The 23,516-nt window shown below is 47.8% G+C and overlaps 1 protein-coding gene across 1 annotated transcript in view; it reads right to left on the reverse strand.

Annotated features, from left to right (window-relative positions):
- Toll-6 (Toll-like receptor 6) overlaps positions 1 to 20,116 on the reverse strand; it is a 79,516-nt gene extending 59,400 nt beyond the window's left edge. Inside the window, exon 1 of the mRNA XM_078182224.1 lies at positions 15,789 to 20,116. Coding sequence (XP_078038350.1) covers positions 15,805 to 19,479 — 3,675 coding nt within the window. The 5' untranslated portion in view covers positions 19,480 to 20,116 and the 3' untranslated portion in view covers positions 15,789 to 15,804. The remainder of the gene's footprint in view (positions 1 to 15,788) is intronic.
- Between the last annotated feature and the right edge of the window lie 3,400 nt (positions 20,117 to 23,516).

Consider the following 23,516-nt stretch of genomic DNA (forward strand, 5'->3'; position numbering starts at 1 on the left):
CTTACTCAGCTCGACACGAATTTAAATGGAAATTACATCTAGGATTCGCGACGGATTCGCCAGGCGACGGCCGCCCTCTCTTTCTCTCTTTCTCCCTCTCTCTCTCTCTCTTTCTCTCTTATGGCCGGTGCTTGAACCGTAATAACGCTCGCCGCGGTGTCGTGCCTCTCCGACACCAGGGATATCCCGGTCCGACATCGGGGATATCCCGCTTTTGTATCGGGAAAAGTGTAACCAGACGTGGCTAATTCGAAACGTCGCGCGTCGTGTCGGCCCGAGGAAAATTATTCCGCCAACGCAGCGCGGAGTGGAACGGAGCAGAGAGCGGAGCAGAGAGCGTAGCTGAACAGCGGCGGAATGTTTTCGTTTCATAAATAAAACGGCGCGCAGAGGGTATCAGAGCCACCGCGCCCACGATAGACCGTGGCGAGTTTACACTCATAACATCATGAAAGTTTGCGCCCGGTGGCCGCGCTAAGGTCAGTCTGTTATTTCCGGTGGTCGCGTTGCTCTTTCCCGCGGTCCCGTTTCCTTCGGCTCCTCCGACGCCCACCCCTCTCTCTCTCTCTCCTTCTCAAAACCCCATTAAATAAACCGTGTTTCGTTTCGCGACATCCGATAGCGATCGGATCGACGACGATCTGGAGATTCAGCTCGAAAGTTCGAGTCTCCGGCCCCCCTAACTGCTCGGGTTTACGGCGCACCCCAATTTCTTTCTACGGATCGGAACTCTTCGATGGCTTCTTCGAAATGAAACGCTTCGGGCAATTTACTGCGGCAAAACAAGCCGTGCCGTGAACATTTTGTTTGTTATCGATGCCGTGACGTTGATGCTTCTTTGGGAAATTCATCGGGCGAGGCGCGCACGTTAACGCTAAACCTACCGAAAGATAGAGGCGACGAGTATTGCTTTCTGAGAATTGTAAGACACGTTTCGTACGAGAAACTATCATTGCGACAATTTTAGAACCAAGAATGTGAAATCGGTGTGGATAAGATATGTTAGGCAATGATTTGAGGATTTTGTAATTTAAATTTTTATTAAAAGATCTATTAACCCTTTGCACTCGAAGCCGTTTTATCTCGAAATACAGTATAGTTTCTCATTGCAACGACTTCTTGTATGAAATTGAGTCATGTGACTCGCACAGTAGTTGTACTTTAAACAGTTTTTAAACGTTAACAAATACGGTAATTTAAAGATTATTTTGGAAAACGATAGAACAATATTTGATGGTGCCTTATAGTCACCACTCGAATGAAAAGGGTTAATATTTAAATTTCTTCGACGTAATTGATTAAAGTATAAATTTCTTCTAAAAAGACTATTAAAACTTAAATTTTTATTAAAATCTCTATTAAAATTTAAATTTCTATTAAAAGATCTATTAAAATTTAAATTTTTATTAAAAGATTTATTACAGTTTAAATTTATATTAAAAATTTATACCAATTTAGATCTCTATTAACAAATATTTTGACCGGAATGTCAAGGTTTAACGTCAAGAATGCTCAAAGATCGATGCATCGTCTGTGAATTTTCAATTTCGCTTGGATATAATGATGTTTGTCGTTATATAGAATTTTTATTTCAATTTTTATGGTAATATGTTTAATGTCGCGCGACTTTTGCGTGCTCCGCGAGAGCACCATCCGTTTTTCATGGCAGAGACAAATGTCATCAGCCCGTATTAAAAGCTTTTCGTTTGAAATCATGAGCAGAGATTTCGCTTATGTTGTTTCAATTTATTTAATTGGCTCGTTTAAACACTGTGGAGACATTCGCCGAATGTGCCACGCAAGCTATTCTAGTAACAATAATAATACCATTTTATATGTATTAAAATAAATCCAGACAGTAAAAGAAATATAATAAATTTATAATCACGCGCAGCTTTTCTCTTTATAGAACAATATTGTTGGTTTTGAAAAGCCTCGTTTTGAAAAGCTTCATTATGAAAAATACAAACACTCATTAATTATTGTTTATGGATACTTTGACCGGACACTACCATTTCATCTCCCGCGCTGCTAAGTCATTTTTATCGAAAGATATACATTATGACATCAACCTTTTTAAATAATACGAAATGATGGAAACTTTGCCCAAATTCAGATTCGAGTTTTATTTAAACCTTTCCACTCGAAGCTATTTTAACTATAATTCTAAAATAACTATTCTGCCATATCATTTCCATTTTATATTACAAGAGGTATTTTATTCATACGAAAATGAATCTTGTAGCTCATGCAACAAGAGTTATAATTTCAAAAATTTTTGAAATCTAATCTATCATAATATAAAAATTATTTTGGAACGTTCTATAACAATTTTAGTAGTACCTCAGAGTCGCCATTCGAGTGGAAAGGGTTCATATAGACGTTCGATAGTGATTCCGAAACGTGCCATAAGCGCGGAAAAATTCGCAGACCTCTCGCAGCATCGGACAAACTGGTTTCATTTCGTGCAGCACTTTTAGGGTTGCTGGTGTGACGGTGATCGTGTTAAAGTGGGGGGAGGGGGGCAGGTTGACCATCGGAGGCGCCGCCTTATGCATCGTATCGATTTATATATAGTTCCTAGCATGAATCCACGAAAATTCTCGTTCCCTTCTGGTGACTCATATCCGATCCTTTGCGTCCCATCGAACGACACGCGAGGGGAAAAGCGCAGCGAAATGGGGCTCCCTGGAATGGTTTGCAAGGACACTAGGTGCCCGGAGAGGGGGGGGGGGGGGGAAGGGTGGCAGTAGAAAAAAAAAAACGTGTAATCAACGTAACCATATTTTACGGAGGCTGTATACGCGCCGAGCATATTACAGCCCGACACTAGGATAAAAATACAAGGGACGTCGGAGTGAAAAATTTCGCCGGAGTGAAAACGGCGGGAAGAACGATCTAATGTAATATTTTTCCTCAGCGCGGATAAACATTCCTGCAATTCCCCGTGGGACCGCAACGATGAACACGTTCACTGCCGAGCCGCGAGAAACTTCGTGGAATCGAAGTAATTTAGTTGACATAACCGAAAATACCGAGATCTAACTCTTTCAACACTTTACCGACCGGTAGTCTACGAATCGGCCTTTTACCAATCATTTATTACCTATTATTTAAGTGAAAATGTTCGTTTGCACTAGCGTACAAGTTTCCATATTATTAAATATTTTTTGAAATGTTAGATGTCTAATATTTAATTTTTAAAATTCAATGTTAATGTAAAATGTGAAGTATAAAAATGTTAGTAGCTTTAGTTACCTTATAGTAACAGAATCCGAATAATAGAGATATAATACCTTCGCAAAGTTTCATTTAACATTTATATGAGAAAAAGAAAATGTAAGTAATATGATATAATATTATAATAATTCATGCGCGAAGGTCTAAGTCGAAATAAAATAAAATAAATTTAACATCATCCGAATGTCCATGTTCCCTAAAAACGAGCTTCTATTTAACCCTTTGCCGTTCCGGAGCCCGAGTAGAATTTTATATCTAACCAAAGGAAAAGAATAATAAAAGGGAAACTACAAGAGTTATAATTAAAGTTATTTCGTTATCCGAGTCTCAAACAAGATTTCCATAAAATAATCTGATCACAATAATGTTCAGTTTTTCAACCGCGCAATACAAATTCCAATATATTGATTGGAATAAAGCAAGAGCGTTTTCGAGCGTACGGTACAGCAAAGAGTTAAGTCATCAGAATTTCCACGAACGAACAGCCAAGAGAAGTCACGGGCCAAATTAGGGGATGTGCGACGAAAGATCTCCGAATTGGAAAGAATCGAAGATGGTAGAATCGAGGGTGATATGAAATTTTCGTGGCGCGCACGGCCCCCTTGCCTATGGAAATGAAGAGGAACGGCGCGCTGGAGCTAATAAAACCTGGAAAAAAAGGTAAAGGAGATGAAAGAGAGAAAGCACGGAAGAAAGAGTAAGAGAGGGAGAGAGAGAGAGAGAGAGAGAGAGAAAGAGTGGAGTTTGATAAGATAAGGAGCACGAAGCGCGTATTAAAAGTGGAAGTAGCTCTTAAGGAAGACGCAAGAAGCGGTCTGATGACGAAGTTAGCCGACGCGGGCGGCCGGGACGGGAATCGTCGAGCGCTAAAGCGAAGAGACGCTTTCCAAATTGACCAAACACGCCACCGAGATAAGTCTGTTAACGACTTTACCGGGAAGAGCCGGGGCCGGCTGTGTTCTTGCTCGCGGTGCCGACGGGGTGCAGGGAAAACCCGACTGGAAAAAAAAGCGACGGCGAGTTGCCGGGAGTCGTGTACAAGATCGTAGCTAAAAGCGCCATAAAAATTCTCGCTTGCACAAACATTGCGCGATGCAGGTGCTCGCGCGGCGTGTATGCCGGCAGTGTCCGATAAGATTAGTAGAATCTTCTAAGAACGCGCGCTGCCGGCCCCTCGTCTCCCCCCTCTCCCCCTCCGCCCTCCTCGTCGTAAAATCGCGATGTGGGCTGGCCGCGTCGCGAACGAAAAGCGTTATTACTTCATAAGAGCGATCCGCCGTGCCGGTCGTTTCATTAGCGATTCGATGCGCGACAGGAAACTACGATCTCGCTAATGAGGGTGAAACACGAAGGCCAGCCTGATAACGAGTAGCAAATATTGGCGTTTACACGGCTGCCCATTCCTATTTTCCTTTGTTCTAATGAAGCCCGGCTTTTAGAAACTCCTCCGAGCTCCTGCCGCGATAATTGGCGCGAAATCACACGACACACGCATCGGTTTAACGTGTTCATTCTGTGAGAAACCATTTGCGTTTCGATCGATTTCCGATCGGGCAGATCTTTCACGGTATTGATGAAGTTTGACGAAGGGATTAACGATGTCAGACGAATTAAGATTTGTGAAAAATTTTTTCCAAGAAAGATAGTGGAACCGGTTGTTTATAAATGCTTTTCTTCTAAAAAATTAACAAAATAAAGGAATAAAAAAATTAGTATGTCCCATTTGATAAATATTAAGTTTTCACAGTGAACGACTCCATCATATTAGACTACATTCTTCGGCGCTTATTCATTCTCACACCGTCTGCACACACTTGTAATTAAAGGGTTAAGGATATACTTACAGCGTAAGAGTAAAGAATTGTCGGAAATAATAAGGAAATCGTGTTACGTTAAATTAGAGTTTTATTATTCTTCAGCCTCACAGCCATGAAAAAGGACTTGGTTCACGGAATACAATGTCTTATGTCTACGACTAAATTATAGTATTTTACAGCAGTGATATACAACTTACCCATCCCGTTATTATATACAAATTAACATGAGATTACAGTATCTGTCTTTGTAAACTTGCAACCTCTTCTGCAATGGGGATCACGAGGTTAAGCCCGGGTTTACCTAAATTACTCTACGCAATCACAAACCATCCAGACGGACAAGATAGGCGACCGTGCATATTACGTTTACGTCGCAATGCAAGCGATGCTATCAGCCGAATATAATCATAATATTACAATATCATTGTTCATCTGTTACAACTTTTGACAATGGAAATGGACAGTAGCAGCGCACGGAGCTTATTCTTTGCATTTCCCCACTGCAGAATGCTCGAACCTTATTTATTTATGATAACGAATAATAATCGAACGTCGTCGCACTATTGCAGCTTGCAAGCTTACGAAACAGATTATTCCAACCCTTATACGCTCCTCGGGAAAACATTCACCCATTCTACGTTACAAAATATTTCTAAATTCCCCGCGATTGTGCTGCAACTTGATACATTTATTTAGAATATGAGATTATGAATAAAGCACAATCGGTCGAGTGAAACTGTACAACAGAAGCGAATGAGAACTATGGAGGGAACAATTGTGCAGATATCGGGTTGTCCGGAAGTTCGTTCAACAATCATTCCAACGATCACCTTGCTCGAAACGACGCAACATCGGCTGTGCAACATTTTCGATGAAAACGAGCGGGTCAATAATTATTCGTGCGATCACGAACTCTGCGTACAACCGAATATCTTCGAGGAGCGTACAAGGGTCCAATTTACGAAGTAACAATTACAGATCCTATCTTAGTCGCTATTTCCGAGGACATAATCCCTCGAATATATACAAAACGAACGGGGGATGCGAGTCGTCGAGCGCGCCGTAGGTAACAGCGACGGCGGTTCAGTCGGTCGGGACAATGCTCGTTAATTCGTCGGGTGATCAATGGAGTCGGCATTAAAACGAATCCTCGGCCGGAAGTCCTCGAGCGTCCTAGACAGTCGGTGCGCGGCGCGCGCGCTCCCAGAAATTTCATAACAGTCGTTAGCCCGGTGGCACAGATTTCTACACGTACGCGGAAGCCGAGCGCGTCCTCCGCGATTTACCAGCCAAAGTAGAATCGGCGACTGGCGCTCGAGATCGTCGCTCGTTATTCATCCATTCATTCGAGCCTCACGATTCACCTGGCGGGCGTTACGCTCGGCGAGCCGCGGGGACGGGGACGGGTGCCGGGGGGGCGGGGGGCGGGGCGGCCTCTCTTTCGCCGGCGTCGAAAGGGGAGCGGATATCTGTACGCGTTTTACTTTCGCGATCTGCCGCTCGGTCGAAACGTCAAGAGCCCGGGAGAGAGGTTCACGCCCGAGCAGAGACACGCCGGAAGAGAAGAGAGAGAGAGGGAGCGCCGAGCGGTGCTCGGGGAGCGGGAAAGCAGAGACCGGGGGCGGAGATTCTAAAGGAACCGGGAAAACCCGGGGAAAGGGGCTCGGGCTCGCTTCGTTTCCCGTTCCTCGGGTTATCAATTCTCGCGAAAGGATATTGCGTTTTGTGGCGGAACATAATGGAACGTTCGTTAAACTAAATGATTTTAAAAACATCCACCCCGATACTCGGTTTCCGCGATCTCTGGGTCTCTGGGTCGCTGGGTATCTTTGCCTTTATTCCGAGAAACCTTTCTCGTTTAACGGCACGGACGACGTAGTCAGGATCATTTTTGCGTTAGCACCGGATGCTCGAGGTGAAGCGATATTACGGAGCTACAAACGTACCCGAGTTATGAAATTATTTTACTCTATGCGGGAGAGATTTGCTCAAAATCTTGGAAACAATTATTTCATGGAACTGAGAGTCACGAATTATGAAACATAACTAACTGTGCACGACGTGAAGAATTACGTATAATAGGCTCGGGATTTGCCGACAGGACAACGTTAGGCCTCGAAGATTCGTCTAAATCTAATTGTTCATTGGTTGCAGCACAATTTAAACGAGAGTCAAAATAATCGTTGATCGAGTAGAAATTTCGTAATTCCATTTTTAACTACTAAAACCCATCAAACATTAAAAGTAATTGATTCGCGGTCCTATAGAAAATGACAAGACTGAAACGCAAAATTTCTACAATTTCCAAATAAATACCGCGAATCCGGTCGTTTGGGCCGACGTGGTAGATTAATATCTTTGTGTGTCGGGCTATGAAACGTGTACCGTTAAAACGTGATGTAAACGAAACATCTCTGGCTGATTCAAAGCGCGAAGGAAAAATGAATGGCAAGCATTGCCTCGAGACCCAGCGAAACTATTCCCGAGGAACGTGTGCAGTTTAAACAGTAAATAACAAAGCCGTCGCGCCGAGCGTCGCCGAGCAAATTACTTTCCGTTTCAAAGAACCGCATTGAAGGCGGAATAAACGTTTCCAAGGGTTTCGGATACAATTACAGCGTAGGAGAGAAGGCGGCATTCGAAAGGATGTAGGTTGATGCGGACAATGCTTGCGGAGAGGAGAAGCGTGGAACGGTTTAGAGCGGGGTCGCGAAGCTAGGAAGACCCGGTGGCCTCGTAAAACACCTTGCTGACAATGAGGGGTCGTGGAGGGCTGGCGTTTCGAGGGCGCTGCGGAAGTGCATTTCGCCGGGGCTTGGCGGACAATGCAACGGCGACGGGAGGACGACTGATATGCCAATCTCAGGATGTAATACCGGGGCTTGTCGATACGCGGATACGTCGAGCCAGCCGTCTCCTCTGTCTCGGCTCCGCGGTGACGCGAAACGGCTGTCCGGGATGTCGGGAAACGTTTCCCGGCAGTCCGCGCGCGAACGCATCATTTTATTGTCTCCGATTGATGCATCCAGCATCGTCCCCGCTTGATCGATACTCGCGTGTCAACGGCTTTCTTATGTAAACACGCGACGAGTGGATTCACCGAACGGCTGATTCACCGCTTTTGGACCTGGAGTGGTGTGGAGCAATGATACTCTCTCGTCACAACGCTGGATAGTTTCCAAATTTCTATTCCTTTATTTCTCCACAGCATGAACAAAAACTTGCGCGCGCAGCCTTCTTGAATTGCCTTTGGCACTGGGCTGATCATTAACACTAAATCTAAGGAGTTGATCGACACGATCACTATACTTTATATTAAATTTGTTAAATTAGAAAAATTCTCTCACAGAAAATCGTCCGACAAAATTTGTTGATTCCAGCATACATTATAATTAAAATAGCGAAACGTTCAAGTAAGTACGATCTGATCATTCTTATGAAGCTACGCGTGCCAATTAGTTTTCGGCCTTGGTTGGTTTAGTGTAAAACAGTGTCGGATTTTTCAGATAAAACGTCGCTTCGAAAAATTCTTCGTCAATTCATAAATAATGGAAGATGCATCGGCTTATCTCAACAGTTCATCTCGTGCCGAAAATGTAACGTAACGGACTTTATACGACGCGATTAACCCGAATGGCTTCTAACGCACGCGGCAGCGGCACCGTGAATGAAAGCCAGGTGCAAAGACAGGTGTGTCCTACTCTAACTTTCAGTCGAGCCGAAAATAATCGACGAGCCAACGCACTGAAATCCTCGAAAATTAATTGAGAAAATCGAAATTCGTTGGAATAGGTTTGTTATCGACACTCCTTCTTGGTCAGCCCAACGCCGTCGTCTTTCGTTTCACGTTCGCAGTGTATCTGGACCCGACTGGCAATTTTTGTCCAGGCAACGACGTTCCGGCGGTATGCGTGTAATTAAAGCGTCCCAGGAGCGCCGCTGCCCCGACGCACAAGTCCGGCTCACCCAGCGCCACGGATCGTAAAGTTTATCGCGCGCAATTTGCGTAATGCGCGTAGAAAATTCTAATGAGCAAGAAGCGCACGGCCGCGCGGTTTCTTTCAATTAATTCTGGAGTGCGCGCCGTTTGACGCCTGTGACTAAATAAATAATCGAGCGTTAAACACGCTCGCGCGGGGCGAAAAGCCGGAGACGTTTCCCCGGCGCACGGGTGATTCCGGCACGCGGAAAAGGACCGCGGGATTCGAACCAGGAATTAATTAAAAGAGAAAACGCCGCGCGGCGCTTTCTCCGCGCCGGCTGCGCACCCGCAAGTCTGTCCACGCTGTTCCTCGAACGTTATCGCGAGCTATCGTGTTCTAAAACGCTACACAATGGCGGAGATCAACTCCGCTCGGCTCGCACGCCGGAGACCCGCATCTAATTTTCATAATCCGACAAAGAAAATCCGGGAAACGCCAGACGCTCGCGCACCTTAACGGGCCTCTCCGGTTCGACGCTTGGGAAAATCGCTTCTTTCTCCATTCTGTTTTCGGACGGTTAAACGGCTTAACGATATGCCAGAACGGAACAGTACGAAAGTTTGGTACATAAGCATTGAACGCGACTCTCGGAAACCAAGTTACAAACATACACGCGACTCGCATGCCCGTCTTGCTATCGTACGAACTGGAAATAAATCAGTCTTTGATAAACTTGATTTTTACTCGATCCTTTCGTCTATCTTCTTGTTCAATATCATATGCTCGTTCCAGTTCATGCGATATTTCGATTTATATACATAGAGCAAGTCCGCATGTTTCTTGCGAAACGATCGTGTATGGAAAGGAGGAGCGGCTTTATTCGTACTCCTGCGATCTAAAAGGTTTATTTCTGACGTAGTCCGCTAGGTGATCTATGAAACTTTCGTGTTATCGGTGAGAGTATCTATGGTGCGCGTGGTATCTACTACACAGTAGTATCACACTTATTCAAATATAATTTTAAAATCTCGCGGAGATTCGTGGAAATAAACCTTTCGCGCCGTAGAAGCTCTGTGGTGGTCGAAACCGTGGTCGGGGTACGCCTCTCCTTCTTACATCGTACGTAATAATCGCGTCCTTATTCCTAACGCTATAACTTCGAAGAAAATTATCATAACTGGTTGGAAAAATTCGGCTGCATTCTTCGAACGTCACTCTCCTGAGCGTACCAAATTCAGAATTAGAATATTCAACAGCGGCCCTTCAAACAAAATTCCGATAGACCGGCCGAGGATCGTAGCGTGAAGCTGGAGAGACCCTATAAGATCTGGAGCTCGGAACGACCACCCATCGAGGGAGGAAAGGGCTCGCACAGAGTGGGGTAAAGAGGGAAAAAGTCGAAGGAACGGACGGGGGAGGAGAGCACCGGTACAAATCCTCTTTTAATTTCTAGCGTCCCTCCGGCCCGGGAAAAACGCAAGCAAGGTCGACGGCAAATCCCATTTGTCTTCCAGATTCGGTCCAGCCGTTGTCAGGTACAAATGTAAAGGCCGGCGGTAACAGGTACGCGGAATCGCAGGTTCTACCTGTTCCCTCGGCAGACGCCTCGAAACTCAAAGCGACGGACAGAAAGGGTGGGGGCCAGAGGCGAGAGACGGAGAGAGACGGAGCCCCAGTTTTTTTTCGATTTCGGAGCGTTTTCCTTTCGTTTTTCCTCGGTACGGACCTCGGCCGGTGTGCGTGCGTGCGTGTGAACGTGCTCTCTCGCTGACTCTCTCCCGCTGGCACTCTCTCGCTCTCTCTCTTTCTCTCCGTCTCTCCCGGAAGTATGGTTGCGAACGCGGGAGACTCACGTGCAATTAGGAAGGCGGGACACGTATTCGAGGTTCGAGGACGGTGAAAAGCATTTTTCACCGGTCCGATCCGCCGGGACCGCGCGAAGCCGATTTTTATCCGCGGTTTCACACGCCTCCGTCGTCGCATCCGTGTCGCTGGAAAACACATAAATACAAAGGGAATTATGGGGACCAAATAGCACCGGACACATTTAAACAAACAAACAAAAATAAAAGTGGGGAGGATCTGGTGGAGGGGGGGGCTGATAGCGAAACCAATCGATGGAAACCCATTCTCGTTTTTTTTTTTTTTCTATCGTTGCTCTGGCTCTCGCCCTCTCCGCGCGACTCGTACATCATAGCCGAAATCGAAACTGACAACAAAACCCCACCGCTAGGCGTATGGCGTGTGTAATAAATCACGGTAAAAAGAGCACGATATCCTTTCTCCCCTGCGAGAACCCCTGACAAAACCTTAGCTTCTCCTTTACCGTCTGCCTTTCGAGCTGATCTTACAAAGCGCGCCTCTCTTCCTCCTTGGCCGACCAAAACAACTCGGACCACCGCCTAGCTCTCGCCTCTTTTCCGGGATAGATATCGCCCTCCAGGATATTCGGGACACGGGGGCATACTTGGATTGCGTGGTCGAATTCTCATGGTCTTCCTTCCGTTCGACGGTATTTCACCATGTTTTTCTCATCGGCGATAGTTTCCATAAATCCCACGGCAAGTTCGGAAGCTTCCGGGTACTTAACCCATCGAAAGCTTCCCATTGCTACTATTGTCACCGGACTACTAATCGAGGGGGTCATTGTGCGTTAATAGCAATTGCACAGTTTGGATTGTAATAAAAGTTTATCCCTGTTCTGATATACGTATGCGATACAATGTGACTTTATATAACAGTAGAACCACCGAGCCCCAATTATGACGTATGTTGCTTTATAAAAATAGTACTAGCAAAGGTATTTAAAACCTCCGCCATTTTTATTGTGATATATGCTTGGATTAAGAAACTTATTCAATTGTTTCCTATAAAAGAGTCTTCGTAATTTCAACATCTTAGAAATTTCTTTATGAACTCGTCAAACAGTACGAAGTTATATTAGAATCTCATAAAATGAAGGAACATGTACACATTCTTTAATTTTGCTGGAATGAATCTATTTAATGAACTACATTGGTCGTCATTTATTTCTCAAGTGAAAAGAAAGCGTAAAAATTAAATTAATGTAATTTTCGTATACGTAAAAAGATACCACATGCATATACAATAAATCGTTCGTAAATAACCCACCGTAAAAGTACTAGGTTATATTGGAAAAGGGTCCGATGTTTATTTCACGGTTTGCCAAGTGCGTCGAGAGTGCGTGGCTTTTGCAAATCAGAGTTTCCCTGTTGAAGGGAGGGCGCCGCGCGACAACAGCTTCGGCTGCCGCTGGCGTGACAATCTTCCCGTGACAATGGCTCGCTGTTCCCATTCACGGTCCCATTCGCATTGTTCGACTAATATATTTTTTGCGTAATCCCGTAAGACTGCCGGGATCGAGGGTTATCCGTAGGTCGCAAGGCAAGGGCCCGTATCGGTGCGGCTTATCGCGGCGGATCAGCCGCTAATGGAAACGCCTGTGGCGTGAATGCGTCAGTACCGTGGATAAAAAGGGTCCGAGAGAGCACAACGGCCCGTGTGCCCGCCCTTCGAGATTCACCCCCCTGGGTAAACGAGGCGGTGACCATCGCGGAGAGAACAGCTGAAACTGAAGCTTGTCACGAGAAGTTAACGCGCGGGGCCCCCGGCTGGAACCACGGCCATCCGATCCGTGAACGAAAAGGGAGAGAGAATCGGGGCCGCGCGGGGTGACCGAGGAACGTTGTCGCAGAAATCTGTGTGGGGGGAGACCGTTACGACCAATTGACTTTCCTAATTTTCTTGTATCGCCGCGACAAAGCGCGCGTCGCGATAGCCCGCTTGATGCGAAGGGCGACACCCCTGCGTCGATTGTTTTAGAGAATCGATTCACCCGGGACGATGACTCTTTCCGAGCCAGATGAAAGAGGACTGATTGGCGGTCGGCTGGTGTTATTAACAGATCTCATAATGGGCAACCTGCCGCGTTAGGGGTAGTTCTGCTTCAAAACTCTTTTTATGTGGGATGAAAGTTTATCTTATTGATTGGTCGTGGTTTGCATCTCTGTTATTATTATTGCAGCCCGTGAATCAATAGAAAACAGGGTTCATCTTGCCATTTTACGAGGGTATTTTAGTTTAGAACCTTCGAAAACTCGATCTATCTATTTAACTTTCTACTACCAGTTTCCATCTTTGTTGTGCGAATTTGTAAATATCACCGAAAGAGTATAAAATATATATGAAAAATGTCAACGCAAGAAGTTGCGTAGGTTCTTTATAGAAAAATATCAAGAAAAAAGGTCGGTTCTAATAAATTAAAATGTTTCTTAACGTAACGACATCCAATTTATAATACATCGTCGTTTCTTATTCTCTTTGAAGATAATATTTCATTTATTCTTACTAGCTTCTAAATCAAGAAATTCTATTTCATCCCTTTTCCATGGAGTTTGATACTTCAAGCTCAGTGTATGCATATTGCAACACCGTTTAGATCGTTCTGATTATTATTTGCATTATGAAAATAATATATCTAATCAAACAGAAACTTCAGATTTAGACTTCCACGCAGTGATTACCCTCCAACTGTATTTACAAGGGTATAATGTCATCTTTCTTCTCCGAGATATTTACCAACGTCGAAACGTTTAGCAAATAGGTTATGTACCTTAACGAGATACGAGAGATATCTATTCCACAATATCGCACAGACCTTATTTACACGAGATACCTCCTGCACACAATAGCACCAACGACATCACAGTCGCTGCATACCTCCCCGACAATACCGAAAGTGTTGGAATGCAAAATACGAGGGTAAAGATTTTCCGACGAGCGGAAAACGGCGCGAAACGTAGTCCAGATGTATCGAATGAACTCTCCGCGGGGGAACAGGGGGGTGAATGGACCGTTCGATCTCATCAGGCCGGTACTTGGGAACCGAGTAACGATTCTGCGAAAAAAAAAAAAGTGTACGCGAAAGGGAGCGCATCGGTTTAATAAAGCAGGCGAGATTGCCCTGTTATCGCGGTGCCGGCGCGTTGACGGTGGTTGAAAGGCTTGCAGGCACCGAAACGGGGGCACGTTAACGTTAGACGTCGGTCAATAGGCTGTCGGTGGCGAACGCGTCGCGTTGCGGGCGCTTCCATTGAATTAAGAACGACAACGAGGCCCGCGATAATCGATAAAAGGTAATGTGCCGCGTCTCGTCCCGTTTCGTCTCCTATCGTCGCGCAGTTCGGCGCGCGCCCGATGCAATTGCGACGATATTCCTTAACGGGCTGGCAGGGAGCCATTCGATAAAAGCGACTTAATTGGTAAGTGGGTGAGAATCGTTGCGCACGTGGGGTGATTCCCGATCAATAGAGTTTTCAAATTTAACGGGCACGACAACAGTGCCCCGAGGGTGCGAGGGGCCCTGGGGTCCCGACAAATTCCGCGCCGGTAATCCGGCCCGTGGAACACTTTCGACCGTCCATATGCTCCCGCAAAACCCGCCCGCCGAAGATGACCCCATTCACCGGGAGCTATCACAATGGCGCGAAATGCGCTGCCTGTTAAATCGGGCTTGTAGGTCGAGGCCCGGCCCGGCCCGGCCCGGACCGATCCGGCCGTTCAATGGCTAGCACAGTAGTCTCGTTAGTTTGTCAGTCGGAAATGATATATAATTTCGGACCGTCGACGTCACGGAGGAAGGTGCGCGCGGGGCAACGGGTGTCGGCTTTACGGACGGATCGAACCATTTAAGCGCTGCTGTAAACCCGTTAGAACCCCGAGCAACGAGTGATTTTAACTTAGGAAACGATCAGGTCGCGGTAATTCCGTGTTGCAAAATAGTCGGTCATTGAGATTATGTACGTTTCAACAGCCGCGCTCGCATACGACCGACCGCGGTTCCCATCGTACCCGGAATACCGTCGAAACTAGCAGTAAAAGTCACAATGGATTCATCGATATAGAGCTGTTCTCAATTATGTAGCTGCTCTCCATTATACAATACAGATCCTGGATCTCGCTTTTTCGGCTGCCAGCATTTTTACCGAAAGCTATATCGCGTGCGTGTTTAATTCAGAGCAAGACTATCTATACGTTTGGGAGTATATCCTGCGACAATACTGTCATCCTTGGTCTCGTTTCTCCTTTAGGTAAAACTTTATGTAGTACTCCCTCCCAATAGCAAAATACTCCAGTCAATACTTCTCGATACGCGGGAAGCGAAATGAGCGAAAACATACAGTCGTCTGCTTACCACCTACTTATCTCTACAATAAAATAAGTATACAACTGTTTTGAATACATTGCACGAACTACCAAAAGAGTCGCTTTTAACACTTTGCTCTATAATATCGCGTTACATTCATTACAAAATTTTGGAACATGGTCTGCTAATACGTGTGTTACTCGCGTCATTCGTCAATATTTTAACACTGAAGCAAAGCTTTTCGTCGAGCAAATACAAATGATCTAAGAATTTCTTAGCAACAAACAAGATCCAATTAACGTAGCTGTGAAAGAAATCGTAGAGCAAAGGGTTAACATACATACAAACTGGAGCATGCTTGCTTAGAGTCGCGTGGAAGCCGTTCGAATACTATTGAAAAGCAAACTATTGGGAGGGAGTACTGCACTGCTATCGGAGAGTGAAATTTGTCGACTCCGTTTTCGACTGGATAGGGAACGCGAGAGTCTTTCGAAGCATCTATGTAAACTCTGAAGTGGACAGGCGGGTTTCTCCAGGCTGTCCGGCATTTCCCTGAACAGGGAAAGACGTTTGGGGCACGGGCGCGGGGTCGTCCACCGTTAAAGGGACAGAAGCGTAGGAAGATCGAGTAATGGCTCTTACCTAAATAATGGCTGTTCTACGTCCATTGATGCTGCGCCGGGGGCGGCGGCGGCGGCGGCAACGGCAGCGGTCTCTCGAGAACGGGTATAGGGGACACGTCCGGCATGGCGAACCTTAACTTCTGCCAAAACAACTTGTCCCCCCACACCAGCACGGTGTGCGAGGAGATCCTCTTGTTGAGATCGGCGTCGAGATCCCGGGGGCACACACCGCCCACCAGGAGCAGGATCACCGAGCGTCCCTTCCCTTTCAGAGCGTCCCTGAGCGCTGCTTTAAACTCGAACCTGGCCCACTCGCCGTGCAGAAAGTTCTTGGACAGCACGAGGATGGTGCGCCTGGAGGAGTCCGCGGCCTCGGTGACCGCGTCCGCGACGTTGCTGCCGGCTCCTAGGTCCCGATAGTGCAGGCACAGCCGGTACGAGGTCTCGAGTTTCGGCACGAGGATCGTGGAGACGAACGCCTCGTCGACCGCCGAGTAGGAGATGTAGGCGTCGAAAGGTTTCTCCTGGTCCTCGAACGCAGCCGTCTTGTAGCAGGCCCTCAGGCCGCATCTGCTCGCCGCCCATGTCCTCAGGGCACGACGGTGCTTGAACGCGCCGCAGACCAGCGCCACCATCGCGAATATCAGCACCGCGGTGGCCAGCAGTAGCGGCAGATAAGCCTCGAGCGGCCGCGTCTCGATCACCGAGGTCGTGCCGGTTAACGCCGCGCAATTTATGGCCGAGCCGTTCGCCGGCAGGGTGATAGGCATGCCGAGGGAACAGGTGACGCTCCTCCAGTCGCTGATCTTCGCCCGGTTACGGGACATCCACTCGCGCACCCGGTCCAGATACGAGCACTCGCAGCCCCAGGGGTTGCTGGACAGCCCGATGTCCACCAGGTACGGGTTCTGGCCGAGCTGCCACACGGCGAAAGTGCCCAGCCGGTTGTTCTCCAACCGCAGCACCTCCAGCTGCCGCAGAGGTACGAACGTACCGTTGTCGATGTACGTCAGCAGATTGTTCTGCAAGTAGAGCTCCTTCAGGTTCTCGAGCGGCATCAGCTCGACGCCGTTCAGCACGCTGATCTTGTTGTTCTCCAGGTGGAGCACCACCAGCCGTTTCAGACCGCTGAACGTGTGATTGCGAATCGCGATGATGTTGCTGTCGTTCGCGTACAGGATTTGCAGGTTCTTGCGGCCGATGAACGAGTGGGAGTTCAGCTCGCCGAAGTTGTTGCCGTCCAGGTAGACCTCGGTCGCGTCCATGGGCAGTCGTCCCGGCAAGGTCTTGTAGCCAGAGTTGGAGCAGTCGACCACGTTCGCCGACCAGGATTGGTCGTGGTAGCAGGTACAGTTGGTCGGGCAGGTCATCTCGCAGTCGCAGGCGTCGAAGTCGCAGCAATGACATAGCGCGAAGCAGTGCGCCTTGTACGTGCAGAGGAACTGGGACGGTTTCGCCTCGAGCAACGGTATGAACGATTTGTGCCGGTCGTATGGTAGCCGGCAGTAGACCGACTCCAAGTCCATCACCCTCGGGTGCTGCCTCAACGGCAGCGAGTTGATCCTCTGCAGCCACTCGGTGGTGCAGTCGCAGATGAACGGGTTCCCGCCGATGTAAAACTCCGGCAGTTGCCTGTGGGCCGGCACCTGGGTCAGCTGAAACGCGGATAGATTCATCTTGACGATCTGGTTCGCGTAAAGGTCCACCCTGGTCAGGTTCTTCTTGTCGAAAAACGTCTGCGGCTCGACGGTCTGTATCAGATTGTCGTTGACGAACAGAAGCTCGATCGAGTCCGGTATCGACCGCGAGTGGATCCTCGTTAGCCGGTTGAACGACACGTCGAGCGTCTGTAATCTCATCCCCTGTGGCGCGACGCCGAGATCCATAATCAGATTTTTATGGAGATCCATCCACTGTAATTTCTCCGGCAGGAAACCGTAATCGAAGTGCACGATCAGATTGTCGGACATGTTCAGCCAGAGCAGTCCGGGCGAGCCCGCAAACACGCCGGACACGTCCTCCAAGAGATTCGAGTCGAGCCGGATCGCCTGCAAGGCCCGGTTCGCCGCGAACGTACCGTCCTCGACCGTGTCGATCTTGTTCCGTGCCAAATTCAAGATCTGCAGCGCGGGCAACTCCGCGAAATCCTCGGCGGTCACGTTCGCGATCTCGTTCCCGATCATCCTTAATCCATAGAGGCTCGACATACCGCGGAAACCTGGCCGGTTCAGGCTTCTGATCTGATTCTCGCCGAGGTCCAGCGTCCGCAACAACGTCATGTCTTTGAGGGCGACCGGTATGCTGTCCAGATTGTTCCCGGACAGATTCAGGTCCTGCATACTGGAACAATTCCTAAAGGCATCCGGGTGGATTCCTTCGAGCTGATTAGAGTCCAGGGAGAGAAGGGAGAGCGCGAACAGGCCGTTCAGGGAGTACGCGTCCAGATAAGATAATCGATTGTACGCTAAATCTAGCGTGTGCAGATTACTCATCGGCGCGAACGTGTCCGCCGGAATCGTCTCGATCTCGTTGTACTGAAGGTTCAGTATCTGAAGGGTGTACAGGTCTTTGAACAACGCCGGGTCTAACTTGCTGATCCGATTATGAGACAGGTTCAGAAGGACCAATCGAATGAGCCCGGAAAACGTCGCGGAGTTCAGCCAGGAGCTGGTCAACGCGTTCCGCGACAGGTCTAGCGCCACCAGCTGGTTCATGTCCGCCACCAGTCCGGGTGACAGGGCACTGATCGAATTGTTCTGCAGCCGTAGCTCCTTCAACGACTTCGCCGCTTCCCGAAACATTTCCATCGGCAACGCGACGATTCGATTCCCCGACAGATCGAACGTTTCCAAGGAGCGGAGCCCCTGAAGAGCCTTGTCCGCCACCATCGCGATTGCGTTGTTCGACATGTTCAGCACCTTCAGCCGCTTCAGCGACGAAAAACCGTACGCGGGCAACACGGAGATTTGATTATTGGACACGTCCAGCGATTGCACGTCCAACGAGCACGGGAACGGCGACGCGGTGGAGTCCGTTGGTCGCCGAGGATGTTTCTCGGCCATGTCCCTGAACCCAAGCTCGGAGATGTCCTTCAGCATGTTCCAGGAGACGTTCAGCGTGAGCAGGTTGGACAGCGGGCAGAACAAGTGCTCCGGGATCTGCCAGATGTTGTTCCACGAGAGATCGATCTTCTCGATCTGCGGGACCGCGTCGAACGCGCCGCTCTCCAGCTCCAGGCTGTACTTGCCCTTCCGGCCGTTCAGGCTGCGCACCGTTAAATTCCGTAGGTCTCGCAGACCGCTGAGCACTTTCGCCGGCCAGTGGACCAGCTTGCACCCTGTCAGTCTCAGCGATCTCAGCCTCCAGAGCTGCACGAACCCGTCGACGTTCAGCACGTCCGCGTCCGGGGCGTCGGTGTTCTCGCAGACAACGTTCATCGAGGTCACGTACTCGCTGGTCGCCTGTGAGAAGTTTGTCTTCAAGTTCTCGCCACCCACGGACTGGTGCACGCAGGTGACCGCGCCGTCCTGTCGCGACTCCCACGAGCAGTGCTCCGGCAGGTCGAGCCTGGGCGGCAGTTCGCTGGTCACCGCGAGCACGTGGCATACCGGGATCAGGAGACAGTAGTAGCAGGCCAACGTCAGCGTCGACACCGGGCCACGGTGTCGGCCCACCATGGGTCGGGCCGGGGGACCGACCAGGCCACGCATCTTTAGCGTACTCGGTGGTGCCTTCTTCTTCCCTGGGCCACCCACCTCCTGACCATCACACGAAAACCACCACCGACGATGATTCACTAACGCACGCTATGGTCGCACGTATACGCCCTCCAATATTTACTCCGACCGACTGTCATGTGTGGCCCCGGTGCAATCGATACGCGAAACTTCCCGCGGCACCTGTCTCCGCTAAGATCCAATCATATGCTGGAATCCCGACTTCCGACAACTCGGGGTTTAAGGAGCCCCGGCTCCTCGGCTCTTACCGGCGACTCGCACTCCGAGGTTCACACTTCACACGACTCCGTTCTGGCCCGGCTCCGGACACCCGGCCACGGGACCGACTACTCAGCTTTTTACCAAACGAATTCGAGTTTCTGGGAAGGCCAGAGCTTCGTCCCTTGTTTTCTAAGCTCCTCCAAATTGATCGAGTAATCCTGAAGAGCTGCTCCGAAAGCGCTCCTGCTATATCACGATATACCGTTCGCCGACTGGTTTAATTCTCCACGAAATGTCTAACGCACAGTTCCCTATCCGCGGGCTGGATGGACACTGACCAAGGGTCGCCGTGTCCGTTCACCGAAATCCCATCGGTCAGGGGAAAGAACTTGGAACGCGAGGAAATGATCGACACAGCTCGCTGGGTGCAAGAGAGAGGAGACTGAACCGTATGGCACAGGCCGGCAGGGTACGACACCGAGAACACCGTAGCACTCGGTACGGCGGCCACCGCGCAACTGACGCTTCGGATCTCCTCAGCATCTAACTCGACGCTGCGTCCACCAATCGTTCCTTCCCCCACCAACGGCGGCAGCACCGACACACAGAGGGAGAGAGAGCGCAACGGACACACAGACGGAAAAGGGACACACACGCGCGCAACCAACGCAGAAAGGACCGGCATCCTACTACGTCGAGCACGCGCCCATCGTCGTCGCCCTCCATGGTGGAAGGAAGACGGCATACGGTCCCTCGGAACCCTTTACTCGTCCTTCTCCCGCCGACTGGGAAAACCCGGAGCATCGTCCACGGACACGCCGCGTTTCTCTGCACGCGAACGACGTATATATACCATTGCACGATGCCCGCGGAAAACGGACGCTTCTGCTATCTTCGCCATCTTCTTCGCCTTTTATCGGTTCGTCCTCTCCCTTGTTTTCGAATCCCACGACATCTCCGACTTTCCTTCCGGTTTTCTTGAATGTTTTATCTCGCTCGAACGCAAAGTTAAGCTTGCCCGTTGTAATCGGGGGCTTATCTCTACAGGAAGCTAGGGCGTTTACTTTATTGTTTGACTGCGCGTCCGCAGGTGCTTATCTGTCGCAGGTGACTAGTATTCAAAGTGTAGTTGTTTGCGTTGTCATTCGTTGTGGAAGCTGGGTACGTCTTTTCTTTCGCGACCGCTTCGAATGTTCCATTGTGGTTCGAGCAATTTGTGAATTACAGTGACTCGCGTATGGTCTTCTTGATCTAGAGAATGTGTCGTCAGGATAAAAGGAGGCTGAGGCAGTCAGGTATTACTCCATTGTTTCATTTTATACACAACTGTTTGTCTGCTGCAGGGAGAATGCCATTGAAAGCGAATGAACGACTCTAAATTACCTCCTTGTACTATACATAATTTATCACATGTCAATGTTATAGAAATCGAAAGTAGAGTTTCATCTGTCGTCAGTCTCGCTCCACCAGGGAGATTATTGGCAGTAATTTTTTAATTCATATTTATTCAGACAGATATTTGTGGATTGTTTATACAATATATCTGTTACTTGCGAAAACGATAATATTCTTTAAATAACAAAATAAATGTCCCTTTGCTATTTTTATAAACTACTATAAAGTAGTTGCTTCTAACGCGCTCCGTAAATCTAATGTTAAGAACGAAATCCAGCTAATTAAGCAATTAAGGAACCTTGAAGGCATATTAGTAAATTATCAGACGATCAAGTTAAAGTTGCATAAAAGACCACTCTGTAAACGCAAGTGGATAGAATTCACAGTCCGCTGGAAACGAAAATCCCGTCTGAACTCTCGTGATTCAAACATCCACCTCAATCGACATATCACGGTCTCATCTTTCCAAGAAATGGAGAGGCTAAAGACCGCAGGCTGATGCACGGAGAGGCCGAAGACCCCCGAGGTGTTCGTTACCTATTTCACATGGCGGGCAGACACCTGTCAGTTTAAAAAGTCTAAAACACCGCGGAAAAGGTGCGCACGTAGCCGGTTTCCATCTTCCGTGCGGTCGAAAGAGTTGCGCGGCCGACTGATGTTGCGTGAGCCGAGGAGATCTGCCGGGACACCTTACACCTCGACGTAGATGGCCACCCTCGTCCTACACGATGAAATCTTATTCTCCCGGCCTCGGCCACGACCACCCCGATACGCCCGGAGAACCAGAAGAAGATCGTATCGCCGTCGCGATTCCCGATTGCCGCGCGGTTCCTCCGCGCTCCCCGGGCCCTCTTATGAGCGACCCTGTCCTTCGACCGGCTCCCGGCCACCGCGAAACTCTATTTCTGATCCCGCGGACAGATCGTTCCCTTTATTTCGTGCTGCATTCTCGCGCAACGCCGCCGCATCGCCTCCTTTGTTTCTCCGGCTAACGTCGGACGCATTTGGATCGGACGGAAATGAAAGCGTGCTCGCGCGCCACTTCGCCCGCGATACATTTCCCCCCTCCCCACTGCGAACCGCATTCCGGCTTTACATTTTCAATTTTTCTTCTGCATTTTGAATTTGGCTCGGATACGGTCGCGATGCGCCCGGTTCGGTGGAAAGCCTTACGATGCTTCTACTTTCAAATGTTTTCAATTAACCCAGTTTTATTCTACCGCGCGATGCTTGGAAATGCATAGAATCGTTCCCTTTTTAAATTATTTAGTCGTTTATTTGTATAAACGGGTATACATCTATTTCTACAAAAATGCGAAAGCATAATTTATAGCGAATGCCGAGGAATCGGAGAATGAAATAAACAGTTCACAAATGAACTTATATAGTAAACCAAAGGCAATTGTTTGCATTTTAACGCTAGTATTAAATTCGCCGGAAAATACGCTAGCATTTTTAGTCCAGAAAATACAGATCCGATTCTTATGGAGACATTCAGGGTCTACATCAACGGATCATAATCGTAATCGCAAAAACGGTTGACCCACTTTAGAGACGATAAAACGATTTATTGTTCGTCGATTTCATGCAAGTGATCGATTGAATTGTACCTTGTGATCTAGATAATAGCGCAGTTAATCGTAAATTTTCGTGCGACCATAAAGCTATGACCGTAAATCTTCAGATTGAATTTTGGATCCTCGTAACTACTTTCTTTACATTTCCGTGTCTTTTAACAGTGTTCAGTAGACCGCGTCTGTTGCAAGAAACACAAGTCATTTAGAAACGACTTCTTTCCTTCGCGGACGAAAAAGTACCAACTAATTTTTCCCGGCAAGCGCCACCAACTACAGTAAATTTTCAATTGTTTCTCACTTTGTGAACAGAAATTGACAATTTGGAAAAGGAGGTGGGATCGTTTGCATCTTGCACCTCGGTTTTATCGTTGTTGATAATCGGTAATTATTAATTTTTATTAATTTAATTATAAATTTCTATTAATATCTTGTCAAGTATAAATGTTATTCCATTCTTTTAACCCGGAATAAAATTCTGTTCTCTTCTCATCAGTATTTAACCATTCAAATTAATGTAGACAAATGCAATAAATATTTTTCCTTTTTTCTTTAAGAAATTATTACAGTAGAAAAAGTGCTCATCCTTGTAACTATGAAGAAAATAGTAAGGCAAGGGGTTAAAACGAATCACGAGGCTCGAATAATCGTATCTCCTCTTTTGAAGATTGTCCATTTTTGTTTAAAATTTGAACGGACATTTCGGGAGAATTTACTGTTACGTCATAAAATTTAAAATGAATGTTTATAATGTACTGTAATTCGAAGCATAATACATCAGAATAATTGTAAAATGTGTGCTCATCCTTTAAATAGTCTCTCTGCGAATCTCAAAGATTA

This window comes from Augochlora pura, chromosome 6 (genome assembly GCF_028453695.1).
Source record: "Augochlora pura isolate Apur16 chromosome 6, APUR_v2.2.1, whole genome shotgun sequence".
In the NCBI taxonomy this organism is placed as follows: Eukaryota; Metazoa; Arthropoda; class Insecta; order Hymenoptera; family Halictidae; genus Augochlora; species Augochlora pura.